The 20,207-nt window shown below is 43.3% G+C and overlaps 1 protein-coding gene across 2 annotated transcripts in view; it reads left to right on the top strand.

Annotated features, from left to right (window-relative positions):
- The window catches only part of ANKFN1 (ankyrin repeat and fibronectin type III domain containing 1), a 304,247-nt gene that overhangs the window by 162,740 nt on the left and 121,300 nt on the right, over nucleotides 1-20,207 (top strand). For both annotated transcript variants that reach the window (XM_045488308.1, XM_045488309.1), the window contains exons 4-6: nucleotides 1,870-2,071; nucleotides 5,337-5,547; nucleotides 19,413-19,607. In XM_045488308.1, the coding sequence (XP_045344264.1) occupies nucleotides 1,870-2,071; nucleotides 5,337-5,547; nucleotides 19,413-19,607 (608 nt within the window). The remainder of the gene's footprint in view (nucleotides 1-1,869; nucleotides 2,072-5,336; nucleotides 5,548-19,412; nucleotides 19,608-20,207) is intronic.

Below are 20,207 nucleotides of genomic sequence, written 5' to 3'. Positions count from 1 at the left end.
AGTATGAGCAGAAAATGAGCTTTCTGAGTAGTTCCTTAGAATATTACTTGTAATAGACTCTCATATGAACGTTCCTTTATTCTAAAGTATTTACTGAGCATCTTCTGTAACAGAAAATGATAGCTTCCATGAGTTTTCTATACTCTAAGCTCTTTACATGCATTATCTCACCAAATCTTCATAACCATAATGTGCTATTAGTATTATCTCTATTTTATAAACAAGAAAAATAAGATTCAGGTGTGTTAAATAACTCACCCAAGATCACATAGTCAGTAGCTGGAAGAGGAGCAATCCATAGCCTAATCTGTATCATGTTTCTTTCACTTTGAGGCAGGTACATTTTAGGTGCTGGGGATATAAAAATTCATACTTGGCATTCCTTGCTCTTGAGAAACATATAGACTAGCTAGGAGACAGAAAGCCAAAGAGTTGTAATACAATAAAATATTTTCTGTAAGAAGCATATACCAAGCGAATGAGTAAAGAAATACACAAGTTTGCCTCAGACTGTCAGAGACCCCTTGAGCATAGACCTTAAGGCTCAGCAATTGTTTCCTAGGTGGTGAAGGCACAGATGGGATTCCAATACAGGCAAAAGCAGTGCAAACAAGCACCCAGATGCAGGAAAGAGTTTGAACTATTTAGGAAACTCTAAGGAGATCAGAAAGACAGAAACATAAAACATAGAGGCACAGTAGGCAATGAGGCTGGAGAGGTAAGAACTGGTACGTGAGGCCAAAGAACTTAGAGTTTATCCTATAGAAACTGGGGAATCATCAAAGTCAGTCCCATGATGAATTGGGTTAATAAAAGAGATTCTTACATGATATTGTATCATGAGATCCATAAACCTATGACAATTCAAAGACTGGAGATGACGTCCAAGGGCCGCAGCTATGTAACAATGGCAGCATTACAAATGGAAGACTCCATCGGAGATTCAAGGGGAGGTGGTGAGAACACAGCAGTGTGCTCCAGAGAGATCTGGGCCCAGTGTACTAGAGGCTTCCCCAGAGTGAAGCCATGGTACATAATTGCCTTGGCCAGTTGTTTCACCCGTGCATTTGCTCATCCAGTATACATATGCATGCCAGGCAGCCATTGCCTCAGCAGCATCAATATGTCAGTAGCAGTACCCAACTTAATAGTGGATGGCTTTTGAAATGGCATGGCTGATCTCCTGGAAACTGACTCCAGGTGTGACATTGGTGAGGACCTGTTTAGAGGTTTGTGGAACAACAGTCAAGTACTACTTGGAGAATACCAGTAGTGAGTCCCCCCAGAGGACACTATCTGGAGTATCTGGGGTGAGCAGGGATGGAGCTATGGATCCAAATCCCCCAAACTTCTGGGCACTGGGGTAGCTCACCAAATCTCAGACAAGACGCACAATTTAACACCTCAAGAGAAGGGGTATCTGCAGGGAACAACCATACCCAACAGAGGGCAGCATCTAAAAGGAGGTAAGTAGAAAGGTCCCAATTACATATACCCAAGGGGAACTGAACAGAACTCCTGGTTATAGATTTGAGACACTTCCCCTCAGTGGGACAGAGACCAAAAGACTTGAGTCAAGGCTCATGTTGTATACATGTGTGTATATAAGTGTATATGTGTAGATAATAAATGGATATAGTCATTACATTCTTGTCCCCAATTAGCTACGTGGCTGTAAACAAGCTGTTTCCCTCCCTGAGTTTCAGCCTTCTCGTCTATAACATGAAAAAGCTGGCCCTCATCTCGAAGGTCGCCTCCAGCTACAGTATTTTATTAGGATTCCAGATGGTTACTGGTGATGATAAAATTCTTTGTCAACTTATAATTACGTTGTGTAAATGATACAACATCAGGTTTTCCTCTTCTCAGGAACTGCTTTGTGAAAATGACCCAACAAATGCAGAATCTGCATCTTTCTCAGTCGAAAAAACATAGTGCCCCATCGTCTCCCAACGCTGCCAAACGCCTGTACAGAAACCTCTCTGAGAAGCTGAAGGGAAGCCACTCTTCGTTCGATGAGGCCTATTTCAGAACAAGAACCGACCGGCTGAGCCTCAGGAAGACCTCAGTGGTAATAACATGCTTTGGATTCTTGTCTCTGCTTGCTTTGTGGAGTTGTGTTTGGGTTTAAGGAGATGCTAAGATGTTCCACATTTACTTCAGAACCTGGTGTTTGCAGGTCTACAAGTGCCAAGAGTCAGATAAGGCAGGAACCACACGTGTCTGTGCTGAAGCCAAAGCTTGAGTGATTGCGGGAGTTTCCCTTTCTTTTTCTTAATTTCTTGCCCCTTCTTTTCTCTTAGTTTTTCTTTCTCTAATATATCAGAGAAACAAACCAACAAAATAGCAGTTTGATAACTGTGGAGCATGAATGATATAGGCTTTCTGAAAGCTTCAGTGTTCATTCAAGTATCAAATAAACAATGAATATTTCATTTACTTATTTGTAATGTACAGCCCATATGTCTTCCAGAGGCATTCAAAACAGAATCCAGGCCAAAAAAAAAAAAAAAAGTGTATGTATTATATAATGGGAAATAAGTAAAGTGATAGAGGGAGAGAGGGAGAGAGGGAGAGAGGGAGAGAGGAAGGGAAGGGAAGGGAAGGAAGGAAGGAACAGAAGGAAGAAAAGAGTGAAAAAGAAAAAAGGTAGAAAATGGGGCACCTGGGTGGCTCAGTCAGTTGGGTGTCCGACTTCGGCTCAGGTCATGATCCCACGGTTTGTGAGTTTGAGCCCCGTGTTGGGCGCTATGCTGTCAGTTCAGAGCCTGGAGCTTGCTTCGAATTCTGTGTCTCTCTCTCTGCCCCTCCCCTTCTCATCTCTCTGACCCTCCCCCGCTCATGCTCTGTCTCTCTCTGTCTCTCAAAAAAATGAGTAAACGTTAAAAAAAAAATTCTTTAAAAAAAAAAAACTAGGGGCGCCTGGGTGGCGCAGTCGGTTAAGCGTCCGACTTCAGCCAGGTCACGATCTCGCGGTCCGTGAGTTCGAGCCCCGCGTCGGGCTCTGGGCTGATGGCTCAGAGCCTGGAGCCTGTTTCCAATTCTGTGTCTCCCTCTCTCTCTGCCCCTCCCCCATTCATGCTCTGTCTCTCTCTGTCCCCCAAAAAATAAATAAACGTTGAAAAAAAATTTTATTTAAAAAAAAAAAAAAACTAGAAAATGATGAAGATAGAAATAGAAACATATATACTAAAAGCCTCGGCAAATATAGTACCTAAAATTTATCATTACATTTACCTCTGAGCTCCTCGTCAGTCAAAGCAAAAAGGGAAGCCCAAGTGGTTATAGCATCCCATTAGCTGATAACTGAAAGTATATCAGTCTACCAGGAGAAACGAGTATTTTCCTGTTTATAGTCCTCTGGGCCTTTATATGACGTCACAATGAATTATGTAATAGAGTATAAAGGTCTGTATTGGTGATGTTATAGACTTTCTCATAGAGTAGTTTCTGATACTGACCATCAGTAAAAGCTGAGGGCATAATATATCAACATGCTCAGCAAGGGCATTTCTGCAGGGGGCAATAACACCATTTGTTGGAGCTTCAAACAGAAATGAGCCCTAGGCTTTCCCAAGAGAAACACGCTAGAGTTTGCCAACGAAAGCATGGAGGAGGAAAGGGCTTCAGAGTGAGAGCAAATACGGCGCATGAGAAATGAGGCATAGTAAGAATGACAACCAAATACATAACTGTGGACATGGCAGCATGTTGACTTTGTTCTGTTTTCCCATTTGTTGTCTCATTTCAAGCTCATCTTCTGGGAGGGCTTGGTTGTGGCTGACTTAAGGCCTAAGCATCAGAGGCTCTTCAGTTTGGCAGATTGGAGACAAAACACCTTTGCATTCAGTAGATTGTCCTGTAGCAAAGAGAGCTGCACACCAAAATAGTTCTGTCCCTTGGGACCCCACTGTCAAAACAAGTATTTGCATAATAGCATTGTATTACCCTCAGATTTCAACCATGTGTCCTGTACTCACTTAAGCTGACCTGCTGCCTTTGATGGAGAGAATTGATTTTTGATGGTACTAAAATTAAACCTGCCAACCATAAATATGTTCGATCAGGCAAGCCCTAAGCTGTGTCAGGACCGATGGTATTTCAACATTCTTTAAAGAGCAAACAACACTTAGAGAAGATCCCAAACAGATGTAGAAATAGTGTATGTGTTGCTCTTCTCCCATGAGCTACAGAAATACGTATGAGAGAATTCCAGACCTTTTGTCCTTTGTTTACTATTAATCTCTGGTAGAACTTTTCAGTGGAATCGTATTGTCGTTAGCTACTTTTTTTTCTATAGGTGATTTGAATCCTGTGAACATTCAACTTTTGGTCCTCTCAGCACAGGTGGCCACCCAACCACCAAAGCCCTCCCTGGACACCACCTCTTGAGCCCTTCCCTCGGGGGCTCAGCAATGCCAGGTGTTTGGTGGTTGAGGCCTCGGGGCTGAGAAGGTGCAGACGTTAGTTAGTACAGAGGAGTCTAGGAGCTGGGGAGCCAGCCTGCAGGCAGTGAGAGCTATTCGGGAGCTGCAGAAAGGAAGGGGTATGTAACATCAGTTTTAGAGAGACTACTCTCATCTCAGTATGAAACATGGGCTGGAGGAGACAAGAACCAGCAATGGGCAGGTCACTGCCATCGTCCAGGCAAGGGATGACAGCGTCTGGGTCTGAGTGATAGAAGAGAAGAGACGTGGGGATGGGGAGAGAGGGGATGAGAGGAGGGGAGATCGTGCTCTCAACTCCAAGCCAGTCGTAATTTAAATGACCTGTACTGCGTTATCTATGCCAGCACTTCCCGAACTGTGTTCTGTAGAATGCTATTCCAGGGGCAGTTAAAACAAATGCAATGAAAAATATGCTCTCTGCACAAATATTTAAAATAGGTCATATTTCTCACCTATCGGAGAGGCATAACTGCATGTTAGAATTATCAAAGGCCCTGACGGGTCTTATAGTAAAATAGTGTGGTAACCTAGACGAATCCAGTGTGTACCAGATTTATATGACTGCAGGCCACGTTCCTCATGGGACACCTTCTAATGACCTATCAGATGGTTTTGCACAGAAGACTGGTTTCGAGAAAAGCCGGTGTTTGCCCTTACCTGTAGACTAGCCATGCCCTACCATATGGTCTCAATGCATCTAAATGTACAGATCCATTCAATGGCCATTAGACAAGAGGGAAGGAGGATCCAGCTGTGTTTAACAAGTCGTGTTTGTTGGGATCAATTGCAGTTATGAGTGGGGATGCAGTCACTGAAGTAAAACAGCTAAGCCGCAAGGCAAGCCGGTCTATGAAAGTGTGCTCACCTGCGTGTGTGCTTGTCTTCCAGAACTTCCAGGGCAACGAAGCCATGTTTGAAGCAGTCGAACAACAGGACATGGATGCTGTGCAGATCCTCCTGTATCAATATACACCAGAGGAGCTAGATCTCAACACCCCTAACAGTGAGGGGCTGACGCCCCTGGATATCGCCATCATGACCAACAACGTGCCCATTGCCAGGATTCTTCTGAGGACAGGGGCCAGAGAAAGTCCACACTGTAAGTAAACCTGGGGATAAAAACATGTATTATTAAGGCTAGATCCAGCTTCGTGCCACCGAAATAGCATGACTGACATTTACAGCATGAACAGTTGATGAAGATAGGCTCAGAATTCCTTTACATGTTTTCATGGACTTTCATGCAAATACCTATAGAATTTTACCAGTCTAGGCATCAAGTTACATGCTACATAGAATATACCAAGTGGAATTGAAAGGGATCCTTGAAAGAACTTCCTCCTAAAAATTTAACCCATGTTTTAAAATATATGAAACACTCCAAGTGAGGCTATAGAATAGGAAGTATACATAGAAAAGGTTTAAGTGTGTATGTGGGTTAGTGTCTTGGGTCCACAGTCAATATGGTGGCTTGCTTCATTCATTCATTCATTCAGCAAACACTGAGGACAGGGGCGCCTGGGTGGCTCAGTCGGTTGGGCGTCCGACTTCGGCTCAGGTCATGATCTCGTGATCCCCACATGAGTTCGAACCCCGCGTCGGGCTCTGTGCTGACAGCTCAGAGCCTGGAGCCTGTTTCAGATTCTGTGTCTCCCTCTCTCTCTGACCCTCCCCTGTTCATGTTGTGTCTCTCTCTGTCTCAAAAATAAACGTTAAAAATAATAAAAAACAAACAAACAAACAAACAAACACTGAGGACAGAGCACTGTTCTAGGTACCTAGGCTCACCTCGCCATGGTGAACAAGACAAAATCCCTGTTGTCATAGAGCTTACACACTAGTGGAGGAGACTTCCAATAAGCAAGTAAATAGATCAATTAAATTGTAAACGCAAATAGTGACAAATGTGATGAAGAAAATGAGTGGCTAGAGACTGACAGAGTGGGGACTATTCTAAATAGGGTTGGGCAAGAAAAGCCTCTCTGATGCAGTGACATTTGAGCCTGGTCCTAGAGGATATCAAGGAATGAGCCAAGTGAGGACATGTGGGGTCACATTCTAGGCAGAGTGAATAGCAAATAGAAAGCTGCCAAGGCAGGTAGGAGTGAGTTGCCCTGTTTGAAGAACGAGGCCAGTGTGGCTACAGCAGATAAACCAAGGGGAGAGTGATGGTGGAGGAAGACCATTCAGGCTCTTGCAGGCCACGGTAAGGTGTTTCACTTTGATTGTAAATGTGATGGGGAGACAGCAGAGCAGTTTAAGCAGCTGAATAATGTGTTCTGGTTTACATTTGAGACGATCACTGCAGGGCTCTGCGGGAGATAGACAGTGGCGGGGCCGCTGCGAAATTGGGAAGACTGGTTAGGGGTCCAGGAGACAGATGCAGGTGCTTGGACTAGCAGGGTAGTGAGCTTGGTGGCGGGCTGGCGCAGAATTCTGGATGCGCCTTTGAACAGCTTGAGATACAATTCACATGCATGCGATTCACCCATTTCACATGTACAGTTCAGTGGTTTTTGGTAAATGCACGGTTGTGCAACCATCACCACAATCAGGTTTAGACCCTTTTCTTCACTCACACCTCACCTTTTAGCTACCACTGCCCGACCTCCCCACTCTTCCCAGTCCTAGGCAGACACTAAGCTACCTTGTCTTTCTGTATAGATTTGCCCAGTCAGGACATTTCACGTAAATGGAATCCGATAACGCGTGGTCTTTCGGGACCGGCTGCTTTCCGGATGTGTTTTAAAGTAGAGCTGAGAGTACTTGCCAAAGGGAGCTGCTCTGGGGCCCGTGGCAGAGCCCGCCAGGAGCGGACAGGACGAAGTCGCACAGCCCGTGCCCTGCGCCAGGCACTATTCTGAGCACTTTACATGCATTCACTCCTTTAAACCCTACAGCAACATTCCGAGGTGGGCGCTCACATTCCCCTGGTGCAAACTCTCTGACCCAATGACCACAATGGCTCCAAGCCACAGTTTTTATGTTTCCTAAAAGAAAAAAGTAAACCCATCAAACTGTTACTTTCACTAATACTGATTCACTTACTTCCAAGCGGTGAGACCCAGAGAAGCAAGCAAATATATAATTAGAGGCCACATCTCTGCTCGTAAGTTTCATAAACCCCCCACCACCCAAAGACTACGTACAGAGGCAGATCCTTGTATCAGAAAACTCTTTATTTTAAAAATGCTGGGCTCACCACATCCCTGTCACACAGAGTGAGGATTTGGGTTCCGTAGGACCGGGGCTTCTCAGTAAGAGCTCTTTCGTCAAAGTGTCACTTCTTTCTAGTGGAGCAGGGGGCTTGGAGGGGTAGGGGTGGGCAAACAGAGATGGAAGAAATCGAAAGCCCTCTTTGCTACCTTCTAATTTATGTTGCAATAACGTCTATCCCAAAGATCCAGTGAGAGAGCGGTGGAGAGAGGAGCAGAGGGTCTGAACATAAGAGAATGTGGACTGAGCCCCATTCTGTAGGAACAAGGGAACCATTCATGCAGATGTTGCTTGCACTGGGCTGGATGAAACATCAGTCCCACTTACCTGAGACACTACAAAGAATTCTGCATTTTCTGTGAAACCAGTGAGACTCCCAATCTCCCCAAGTCCCCTTGTGCATAATTAAATCTCCATAAAAGAACCCACGTACTAAATATCTAGTTAAACCAAAAACAAATTCATTCAGAAGGTCCCTGGTTTTTCTCATTCCCTCTGGGATGATAACCAGAACCATCATCACAAAGTTGTAAAGGAAGGTGAGAGATAAACCTGGGTTTTAGCCTCCAGGAAATAGGACACCTAAGTCACCTTGGCCACCCAAGAAGTCAAAGAGATAGTTCCCTGTTAGACTCCCACATGTGTAAAAATGGCAAAGGAATATTGACTGGGTAGCTATGAAGTCTCCGTATACATGAGTTTTCATGGTAGCACAGACTCTGAGGGGGTTACGTGACTAACCAAAGGTCACACATCTGGCAGGTGAATAGGGACGTCAATGACTCAAACCCAACTCTGTGGGACACCCATGCCTGGGATCCTTCTATGCAAACTTGCTGCTTTTCCAAATAATCAATATGGAGGACTGGGGCCCTGAATCTTTCCCTTTGTGCCATTTGCTAAAATCCTACAGTATATTGTTTTGTTCTGTCCTATACCCTAAGGTGCCTTTCCTGTTGGAGAGAGGCATGATAGAAAAGCACAATCTGTTTTCAGGGATTTTTAATTCACTTTATATATCAAGTACAAAAGACATAGAATTGCTTCTGTGCATGAGTGCGAGCCAGCCCATGAGAAACACCAGGGTTCGCCAGCCAGAACCAGATAAGCAAACACCTGCTGCGAATTGTTCCCCAGAAGTTGCAGAGGCAGGAAGTAAAAGAAGAAAAATAACAATGAGGTCTTAATTTCTTAGGATGTTTTACACATTGTAAAACTTCTTTTGCTTGCATCACCTCATTCGGTCCTCACAACTGGCTTATGAGATGGGAGTCTGTTTCATCCTTTTGCTCAATGAGGAAACTAGAATAAGAAAAGTCAAGGGTGCCTGGGAGGCTGAGTTGGTTAAGCATCTGCCTCTTGATTTCAGCTCAGATCATGATCTCACGGTTTATGAGATTGAGCCCTGGGTCAGGCTCTGCACTGACAGCATGGAGCCTGCTTGGGATTGTCTCTTTCCCTCTCTCTATGCTCCTCTCCTGCTGTCTCTCTCTCTCTCTCTCTCTCTCTCTCTCTCTCTCTCTCTCTCTCAACAAAGTAAATAAACATTAAAAAAAGGAAAGTCAAAATAATTCACCCAATGCTACAAAGCTAGTACATGGCAGAAGTAGGATTTAAACCCAATTCCTCTATATTAAATGCTTTGGTATTTGTGTAAAAGCATCAGCACACTCACTATCACACCTCAATTCTTTCCTTCCCTGACTCTCCGTCAGCTCCTCTTCTAATGCCAGTCAGGTATTCCAAAGCAGAGTACAGAGTCTCTACGAGGGTTACTTTTCTGTCTTCTGTTTCCTGTATGTTCCCTTCTGAAAGCCAGCCCGATGTGCTTTCCACTCTGCCAACCAAGGATCCCAACACAACTCTGAAGCAAGTCCTCTGTGATTCTCCCCAGCTCATTGCAGGAATCACAAAGACACAGCTGAGTTTAGGGACCTAACTCTAAATTATTGGTCAGGCATGCTTTTCAGTCTTTAGCTCCTGAATCACAACACAACAGCAAGGTGTTCTTTACAAACGTGGCTTGAAACTCAACCATGTACATTTCCTTCTTTATCGGGAAAGTCCCAGAAGTAGCCACCCAAACTTGCACACCACCCCCACATTAAATACATGCAGAACCCAGCCTACTCATTAGATTAATCTAGTATCCTTATTCAGTGACTTTTCCCGTTCTTCCCATCTTTAAGCAAGCAGCAAAGTAATATCCATTCCTTCTAATATCAGTCTTGATTAAAGTAGAATCCCAAATACTTCCAGGTGGACTGGTGTGCTGAGCTCTGGAAACAGGCACAGACTGGAAAGGACTGGAACTAGGACAGCTAATGCAGAGAAGCACCTCACGACACCCAGGGACTGTGCCTTTGGTCTTTCCATCCACTCAGTATCCCAGTCGCCATGACACCTGCTCAACTGAACAAACGCTATCCAAGAAAGACTTGTCTCTATAAGTGAAAGTCCCCAGTCTAAGCCTTTGCCTCATTCTGACTAACTCATATCCTGCCCCCATTCTGAAATCCCAGTTCAGCAGCCTCCAGAAGGAATTTGCCGAATCATCAGTGGGGTCCTTGCCTTTCTGAGACTGCTATTTATTTCACATCATCTAGGGTCCATAAACAGTAATCATAAAGAAACAAGTTCTTTTTGGATACCTACCATGTACAAATCTGGTCACTCACATGGATTTTGTCTGTCTTGCGACCCCAGTACCCGGCACAGAGTAGGTGCTCAGAAATCTTCAGCTGAAATTTTGAACCCTGTCTCCCACTGCTGGGAATTACAGGTATTGAATTTATGCACATACACATGCACATGAGTTACATGCAGAGCGTGTTACACAGAGTATGGAAGATACCTGTAAGTCTTCCAGCAATTTATGCTCGGGAGTATCTTTTGCTATTGTTGCGTTGTTATTTTTCCAGGTACTGTTGTAGAATTTGGCCGTAGAGGGAGCCTGACTGTTTTCAGCTTTACACTGTTGAATGATGCGGACCAGGAAGGATGGTGGGATGCACTTCATCTTCAGTCTTTCTGCCCTTCCTTGCAGCTGTGTTCTCCCTTCTCTGCAGACCCTCTCTGCATTTCTCTGTGATCTCTCTCACTTTCCCTCAGGTATTGCCCGTGGAACTGGGAGATGTCGCCCAGAGTTAGTTATGTTCAGTGACTTCATAAAACGCAATTGCCCAGTAGCTGTCACGCGAGTATGGCGCGGACACCGATGTTACAATTTTGACAGACAACGTCAGGATACGCCACAAGTTTCTGCAGCAGTCGAGGGTCCGTGCCAGTGCTGGGACTGGTTCAGGGCACGTCTAAGAGGTGTGACTATAAACTAATGAGGCTGGCTTTATGTAAACAAACACACCAGAAAGTCTACAAGCCAAACAAATGTTATCCTTTAACACGGTCCTCACGGGAGACCCCACACTTGTTCCAACAGAGCGGCCATTGCTCCAAACACTTCTGGATTTGTCCTCAGAGCCAGTTTATGAGAAAATCTGACTCGTTGCTTACAGTCACACCTGATTTTTGTTCCAAAACAGCATCGCCCCGCGTCATCACCCTCCATGTTCACCAGACTTGGCTTCAGATGATTTAGAGTGGTTTCCTGAAATCAAATCCACCCTCAAAGGACAAAGATTTGCAACCATTAAGAATATGTAAAGAACAAGCTTTGGGCAGGTCTCTAGAATGAGTCCCCAGATATTTTTATTTGCTTCATTAAAATAGGTGTACAAATCCTCACCCGGACTTACAGACCTGCTTCTCAAGCTTCATCTCACACTGCTCACCCCTCACCCGCGATACACTAGCCCCACCAGCCTCCCTTCCATCCCGTGAACACACCTCACTGTCTTACCTGAGGGCCTCTGTCCTAGCTGTTCCCTATGCTTGGAGTGCTTGGCTGCTTTTCGTCTTGATCGCTGCCTGACCAACTCCTTCCTAACATTTCCACTTAACTGTCAAATCTTCAAGTGAGGATTTCTTTGGCCACCGTCCAATGTCTAAAGTCATGTTCTAATCACATCACTTAAATTTTCTACATAGTACTTATCACTGTATATGTATTTTTCCATTTCCTTTGCTTATTTACTGTCTCTCCTGCATTAGCATGTAAACTCCATTAAGAGCAGAACCCGTCTGTCTCATTCATTTTGGCATCCCCAGGAAACAGTAGGCATTCAGTAAATATGTGCTTCATTGAATTGAATGAATCCCAAGGCCACTTCTTTTGAAAGGTGTGAATGTCTTGTTTATTTTTGAAGGGAATGATTTTACTAAATACTGAGTGAATTGACCTTTTTTCATATTTCCGAGCAATTATTTAGACATCCGGTGGCCACAACCTAAGGTCTGTTCACCTGCTCTTTAGCAGTTAATTGTCCCTGATTCTTTTGTTTTTGATTTTTTAAATGTACATGCAACAGAGACTACATTCTCCTTGTAAAAACTTAAAATGTGACAGATAAAGTTTAAGGATACCTTTGACAACCCACTCAATCCATACATGTGCACATGCACATGCTCACAACCTAGGTCCGCGTCCCTAAATTCTCCCAACATAACCGTTACTATCCTCTTAAGGCTTGATTGAGGTAGAGGATCCACTTCCAACCTTACTCAGAATAACTGTTGGCAAGACACTTATGTTCCTTCCTGCATGGGCCTCTCCATAGGGCTGCTCCCTGACATGACAGTTAGCTTCCCCCAGTGCAAATGATGAGAGAGACAGACAGACAGAGAGATAGAGAGACAAACCAAGGTAGAAGCAACAGTGTCTTTTATAACCTAATCTCAGGAATGACATATTATCATTTCCTGCTGAATGTGATTGGTCACACAGACCCAGCTCAGAAGTACAGTGCAGAAGGGTGTGGCTATTACGGGACAGTTAGTTAGCCAATATAAATATCAAAAATAATATAAAACAACCCAAGGGTTTCTGGTGAAGAGTTTAAATATTTTATGCATCTGTTGTATAGTTTGTGTTTTGAAAACACTGCCCAATACAAACACTTCTTAACACTGGTATATATTGTATATATAATATCTATACTATGTCATTAATAATTCTACACAGATTACATGTTGAAGTGATAATAGTCTGGATCTACTGAGTAAACTAAAATAGGTTATTAAAGTTGATATCATTTTTTTCTTTTTTATGGAAATTTTAAATGATTTGGCTTACACTATATTTCTATTAGACAGCACTTGAAAGTATTGGCAGAAGATATGGTTATCTTATTTTACAGTTAAGCTATGATATCATTCAGTGATCTGCTTTGGATTTTCTAAATAATTTCCTCAAGTGTTTTGTATGCTTGTTTTAGAGATGTCCATTTATCCATTGGAGTTTGGGAGAGCTGGGACAGAAGTCTCTCTCTGGGTCATTGTCTCTTAAAGAACCACAATTACAACTTAAGCTGTATAATACGGACTTTGTGAATCCACATTCTGCTGGAAAGTAGCAGGGAAGAACATTCCAGAGCCCCATGTCCAGGGCGTAATGAGTTCTAAGAGGAGAAAGTGCCATAGTACTTAAAATGAAACACTTAATCTCCAAATCTCTAAAACATTTTGGAACCACACTCTAAAAGTCCTTGGGAAAACCTGAAAATAAGACTTCAAGGTCAAGACTTGAGAAGAAGACTTAGGTCAAGACCTAAGTGAAGCCAAAGTGAATTCTGAGTCCTTAACCTTAGCAAGACAGGTAAATTGAAACTGAGGTTTTGAGCTTTTCTGCTATGAGAGTTTTTTAATTAAAAAACATTGGATTATTGGACTCCTCTATAGTATTTCCTTTGAGTTCCTACCTGAAAACAAGTCAGTTGTGAGGTTGTTAGAAGGTTGTCGTTTTATGAACTGCCGTTCTTGGTTGCCCAGAGGATACTGGCTTACAATTCAAGGTTTATACCTAAGTGACCTTGTTTTCTTCTTTGAAATAACAGATAGGGTTAAAATTGACACCATTTAGTATATAATATATTTCTGAATAGTAGTTGGGGAAGAAAATTTTTAACTGCGGTCAGAGATTTTTTTTTTTGATGGAAGAACAGAGCTATTTTATAAAACAAATATTTGATTTAGTTTTGCGTGCCTCTAAAACATATAACACAGCCCAATGAATATAATAATGATAATACAAAACTGCACTATTTGAGAGCCATGTATGTAAAGATTATCAATAATTGATCACAACTTATGAGACAGGTACTATTACTATACCAGTTTTCAGATGAGACACTGGGGTTTAAGATGGTAGCTTAACTGGTTAGGATCACACATTTGTAACCGGCAGTGCTTGATCCGGATCTATGACCCAAAGCCCTTGTATCACTTTGCTTCTACTTTGGAAATAAGAGGAAAGCAGATTTCAGCTCAGGATGAGGAAACTCTTTAAAATTAAATTAAACTCTTTTTTTTTTTTTAATTTTTTTAATGTTTATTTATTTTTGAGAGTGAGAGACAGGGCATGAGTGGGGGAGGGGCAGAGAGAGAGGGAGACACAGAATCCGAAACAGGCTCCAGGCTCCGAGCTATCAGCACAGAGCCCAACGCAGGACTCGAACTCACGGACCGTGAGATCATGACCCGAGCCGAAGTCAGACGCCCAACCTACCAAGCCACCCAGGCGCCCCTAAATTAAACTCTTTTAAAATTAAAACCGAGGGGCGCCTGGGTGGCGCAGTCGGTTAAGCGTCCGACTTCAGCCAGGTCACGATCTCGCGGTCCGTGAGTTCGAGCCCCGCGTCAGGCTCTGGGCTGATGGCTCAGAGCCTGGAGCCTGTTTCCGATTCTGTGTCTCCCTCTCTCTCTGCCCCTCCCCCGTTCATGCTCTGTCTCTCTCTGTCCCAAAAAAAATAAATAAACGTTGGAAAAAAAAATTAAAAAAAAAAAAATTAAAACCGACAGTGAGAATGGACAGGGCCACCTTAGTGAGCAGTGAGTTCCCCTCCTGGGCCACGGGTACTGTAAGAAGAGGCACCTAAGGCTGGTTCTGAGGCTCTTTCGGATACTGAGACTAAGTGATTGTCTTTGTGCCTCCTTTTCTCATCAATTAAAAAAAAGAGGTAAGAAAAATGCTAGTGACAATAGAAAAGTTGTTGCTAAGTGGTAGAATGTCATATCATTTAGTAATGGGCACATGTATTCATTTTTTCAAGCAAATCAAATGAATTATTCCCTAACACCTTCAGTTAAAAATTGAAATTAGTTTACATTTTACCCTCGTTATATTGCTCTAAGCAATTATCAACCAGGCCAAAACTCATCAATTGCAGGGCAAGACGAAATTAAGAAGTAGTGTGTACTTGGCGATCCATAGGTTAGACTCTGATGGTGAGGAAAAAACATTCAGTCTGATCATTATTTATCTCAGGATTTAAACAGTAACCGTAATTGTATTCTTTGAACACCAAGTTCCCACCCCACCCCCACCCCCACCTCTAGTTAATTAGCTGGGCAGGTCTTAGAACAAATACCCACTCAGACACTGGGTGGTAGAAATGCTGTTGATAATTAAACACCACAATAGCGTGGGGCCTATTTCAGGAGCAGCAGAGTGGTCTTGCCCCAGCCGGCCGGCTCACCACACACTCACAGACCCTCTATTGTGCTGGCTATGCCTGCTCAAAGGGATAGTTGCTTGGCTGGAGAAGGAACCGACTACAATGAGAGAGAAAAGACCAAACCTTGCAAGTAGATTGGGAATTCTGGACTCCAGGTTAAAATGTCCAGAGTGTGGAAGTAAAAGGGAAATGCATCCAAGGAAAAGAGAAGTGGATGGGCAGGAGAACACATCATATGATAGACATAGCCTTTCTGGTTTCTGTGTCCAACTGCCCAACCAAAAGGAGTTCATTAGCCTCATGCCAAATCTAAAGCAGTTAGAATGTGTGATATGTAAGTACTAGGTTAATTTGCATTCCTTTTGCCATAGAGGAAGTTCACTGGGTTCTTTAAGGTTGTTTCTTTTTAATTTTTTATGTTTTATTTTTTATATTTGAGAGAGAGAGACAGAGATGGAGAGCGAGCGGGGAGGGGCAGAGAGAGATGGAGACAGAATCTGAAGCAAGCTCCAGGCTCTGAGCTGTCAGCACAGAGCCTGACGCGGGGCTGGAACTCATGAGCAGTGAGATCATGACCTGAGCTGAAGTCAGACGCCCAACCCACTGAGCCACCCAGGCGCCCCTTTAAGGTTTTTACGAAAATCTCGGTTAACCATCTCACCTCCTTGGGCTGGGTTTCTTCATTTTCAAAATAAGGAAGTTAAAAAAATAACAATAAAATAAAGCGGTTAAAATGTTCTCAATCTGGCCAAAATAGGAAGGGGACTCTCAGAGTCATTTGCCAGGTGTCAAAAAGCCTAAACTATGGCACCATTACTCAAGATAAAACTGCACGGCCTAATATGATTATCATATTACCTCTGCTTAAAATGTATAAACCCACTTCATTAGGTCATTAATAATAAGGAGAAAATGATTACTTTGTAAGTCAGCTGATTTGGTAGTCAATAAGGAAAATCTTTCAAAAGAGAAGTGTTTTATTAAGCTATTAAAAAACTCCATAGGAAAAAAAAATAATAAAAGTTTTGCTGGGTGACATGGTTGGAAACCACTGGCTCGGTTGGTGCCCCTTCCACTCGCCCACGGAATTACCTCTAACTACAGAGGCAAGTGAGTGCATTCTCAGGGGTGCCTGGAAGAAAAACGGTGGGAGAGATTTCTATAAAGTTCCTTTTTAAGCCTTCAATTTTGGGGATATCTTTCCATTCTCCTCCAGAAATGTTTGTTTTAATTTCTAAATAATATGCTTTTACCAAAACCGGTATGGAAAAATTGATGCCCTGGGAAGACACACATACTCATTCTGTGGCTCCAGAGATGCCCACTGCGGCCCCACCAGCACCACCACATTGTGTTGGTGTTTAGGTAGCCCAGTTTGAGAAACACAGGGATCTAGAGGATCTTGGAAAATTCACCTGGCTATAAAACCGAATGGATTTTCCTTTAGCCTATGAAGAGGCAAAAGGCTTTACCTTAAACATGTAGAATCCCTTTGCCACTACAACTCAAACAGCATCAAGGCCACAGCCGAGGAGGAAAGGGAAAGTCTAGAAACAAAGCGTGTTGTGCTGAGGAAAGCAGGAAAAATTTCAGGGGGAGCCAAGCATAGCTCAAGAGAAGCTGTCCATCTGAAATGCCACCTGGAATTCACACCAGTAATAACTGTTGTGGATATAAAAATTAATAGGGGGGATTTCATAGTATTAGAAAAATTTATTTTTATAAATCATGTGTCTATCACCCAAGTGTTGATGCATGCATGCAATTCAAACATCAGGCTTACAATAAAAAGCTCACAGAATGACTTAGCAAGGACAATTCCCCCATTTTCTCTATAATTTGGAGTGGAAGAAGGAGGGGGGCGGTGGGTAGAGGGTGCAGTTACTGGGTCAATTAATCAACCTGAAAACTGTGACACAAACCCTGACGCCTAACCTATGTCTAAAAATACACAAATGTATACGAATTTGTTTTAAACTGTCAATGCCTATATTTAGGACCTTCCCAGCAAGGCTATAATGAGACTGTGTTTGAGGCCTTCAGTCATAGCAGACTCTACCATTAATCTGAAGTTAGTTAAATTAACAGCATTTAGTACTGACTTGTCAATCTCACTGCTTCAGGAAATTGCACCTTGAGGCTACTAATATTGCCAATTTTTCCACTGGAGTGTGCACCCGCGCGTGTGTGTGTGTGTGTGTGTGTGTGTGTATTTTTTTTTTTTTTTTTTGCCAAAGCCTCCACATTCATACACCATCATTGCCTCCCTGCGTCCACAGCACTTATATTATCATTTATTCTGGCCCCCTTTAGCCTTCCCGGGGGATTCTGCGTAGTGTAGCTGCTCAGTGAAAGAGTTTTTTAGCTTTATATTTATTTGTTTATTTTTCTGTCATGGCTCACGACTGAGGCTTTAGAAAAAAAAAAAAGTGTGACGGTATTCAGAGTACATGATTGACTGCTACAGCAACATTCATTAACCATGACAAATCGGCAGCAAAACACAGTCCTGAGTGTTCCAAACAGCAACTTTAAAAAGAAAGAAGAAAGAAAGGAAAAGAAAAAAAGACTCAACTAATTTTTCATTGACCTCATCTGTAAATAAATTGAGACTGATGGTGAGCAGGGGCAATAATAAATTATTATTCATTTCCTGTAATTAATGCAAACATGCCTATGAACACAGAGAAGATGAATCTATAACCACCTAATTTCCATTTCAAAATACACCTAACAAGTTTTCACTTGAGTTATCTTCATCATATTCCACCCCCCCCCCCCCCCTTAATTAGAAGAATGGAATGGTTGGATTTCTTTCTCACCCACCAGGGGGAAATATTGTTTTGGTCACAGAGAGGGTCAAACACATGTTGGCGACAGAGCAGCAGAACTTGATTCTGGTCTGTTTCAGTATTTGCATGGTTCCCTTCCACAAGACCACGCGGAGGCTGCCTCCTCCTTACCACTAACCGGAGAGAGGGGGGCTCCTGCAGAGTGACCAAGTGACCGCTGAGGCAGCCCTCACGTTCGTGAGAGCCAGGAGCAAAGGCCAAGAAGCAGCTTCCCAGTCTGACACAAGAATGCAATGCATTCTGTTGTTGTCCCGAATATTCACTCACACAAGGGCCAGTTGGGTAAACGCCATCATGTGAATTTAGCTGAGATATCATGTATTGAGTAAAACAAAAATATCAAGCTGTATAATCCCTCTCCGTAAAAAGAATAGTCGAACTTGCTGTCAGGCATAGGCATCTCCAGAAACCATTCCTTCCCTGAGATCATGATCAGAGATCGAATTGATAGAAGATCATTGTCTAATGACACCCAGTGTCAGAATGTGCAGCCCTACCATGGCAGTGGGCACTTTGTTAGCAATAAATAAATTGGTGGGGCGTCTGGGTGGCTCAGTCAGTTAAGTGTCCGACTTCAGCTCAGGTCAGGATCTCACGGTTCGTGAGTTCAAGCCCTGCATCCAGCTCTGTGCTGACAGCTTGGAGCCTGGAGCCTGCTTCGGATTCTGGGTCTCCCTCTCTCTCCGTCCCTTGCCCGCTCACACTCCGTCTATATGTCTCTCTCTCTCTCAAAAATAAACATTAAAAAATATTTTAAATAAATAAATAGGTAAATATTACACCACTGAGACGTATATACAAAAACGTCTATGAGATTGGCACAATGTGATAAGAGCAGAAAATTCGAATCTGATGCTACCAAAAAAAAAAAGAAAAAAGAAAAAAGAAAGAAAGAAAAAAGGAAGGGGAAAAAATGACCAACCAACTTTAATAGTATGCAACTTGCCTTGTGGATGACTTTTCCTAAGGCCTTCCTAGCCCTACAGAGCTTTTGGCCCTGTTTGTCTTTCTAAAGATCATGGAAACAAATGTGTGCAATCTGGGTTAGAAGTGGTCCTCATGGGTACTTGATAGTGGAGTTCTAGTGAACCGTGCTAGGCAGCTACTTGGGGTGCCTGTGACAAGAGGGCCACAGAGCAATGAGATATCTTAAATGGATGGATTTACCACTACTTCGATGTACTGGAGTCAGTCGGGTAATGAGGAACACAGATCCCACTTAGCCCGGGCATTTTTTAAAGTCCACAGTAGACTCTTAACTACCCTGCCAATGAAGCGGCATTGCCCCAGAAGGAGAAAGGAGTCAGCCATGTCTTTCCCTCCAGTTGTCAGCCTGGAAAGCCGAGCGATGCACCTTGCCACGCTGGTGCAGGAGGCCCAGCAGAGGGTGAGCGAGCTGTCCGCCCAGGTGGAGAACGAAGGACCCAGTCTGGACAACACCGAGAAAGAGAAACAGCTGAAAGCTTGGGAGTGGAGGTGTCGGCTCTACAGACGCATGAGAACGGGCTTCGAGCACGCCAGTGAGTATAAGCAGAGGACTTCTGCATTTAACTAGAAACCAGGTTGGTTGGAGACAGCCAGGCCTTCTTTTACTGACTTTTTTTTTTTTTTTTTGGCAGTTCTGCTACAGGGTCATGGATGGCCGTTGTCAGCCTATTTGGAGCGAGGGCTCTGGGCGACTGTAAAAGGATCTTTTGTCTCGCTTGATTTTCTGGCTCCCGATAGGTTCTCTGACCACAGCCATGAGGCTTCAGTGCTGCTGGCCTGTCTCCACCATCTCACACTCATCTAGAGCTTTCCACCCGATACGCCCTACTGCCTAATAACCTGGATGGTTTGATACCCTAAGTGGCTATATTTTGGGATGTGGAGGTGGAAAATATTTGTTTTCCTATTTGTCCAGTTTCTGCCTTCAACCCAAGTTTAAGTTGTTTTCAACTCTCTCTTGCATTTTTTTTTTTATAGGGAGCTTATATAAACCAATCTTCAGTTACTACAGGCGACAGAGGACAGTCAGTCACTGAACTGTGCTTTATCTGTACTTCTGTTCTCATCACCAATTCTTTCCATTAGTTTAAGAAAAAGCATTGTTTCTGGATAATACTCATTAGCACTGGAAG

Source organism: Leopardus geoffroyi, chromosome E1 (assembly GCF_018350155.1).
Source record: "Leopardus geoffroyi isolate Oge1 chromosome E1, O.geoffroyi_Oge1_pat1.0, whole genome shotgun sequence".
NCBI classification, from domain to species: domain Eukaryota; kingdom Metazoa; phylum Chordata; class Mammalia; order Carnivora; family Felidae; genus Leopardus; species Leopardus geoffroyi.
This window is presented reverse-complemented; position numbering and strand designations above follow the sequence as displayed.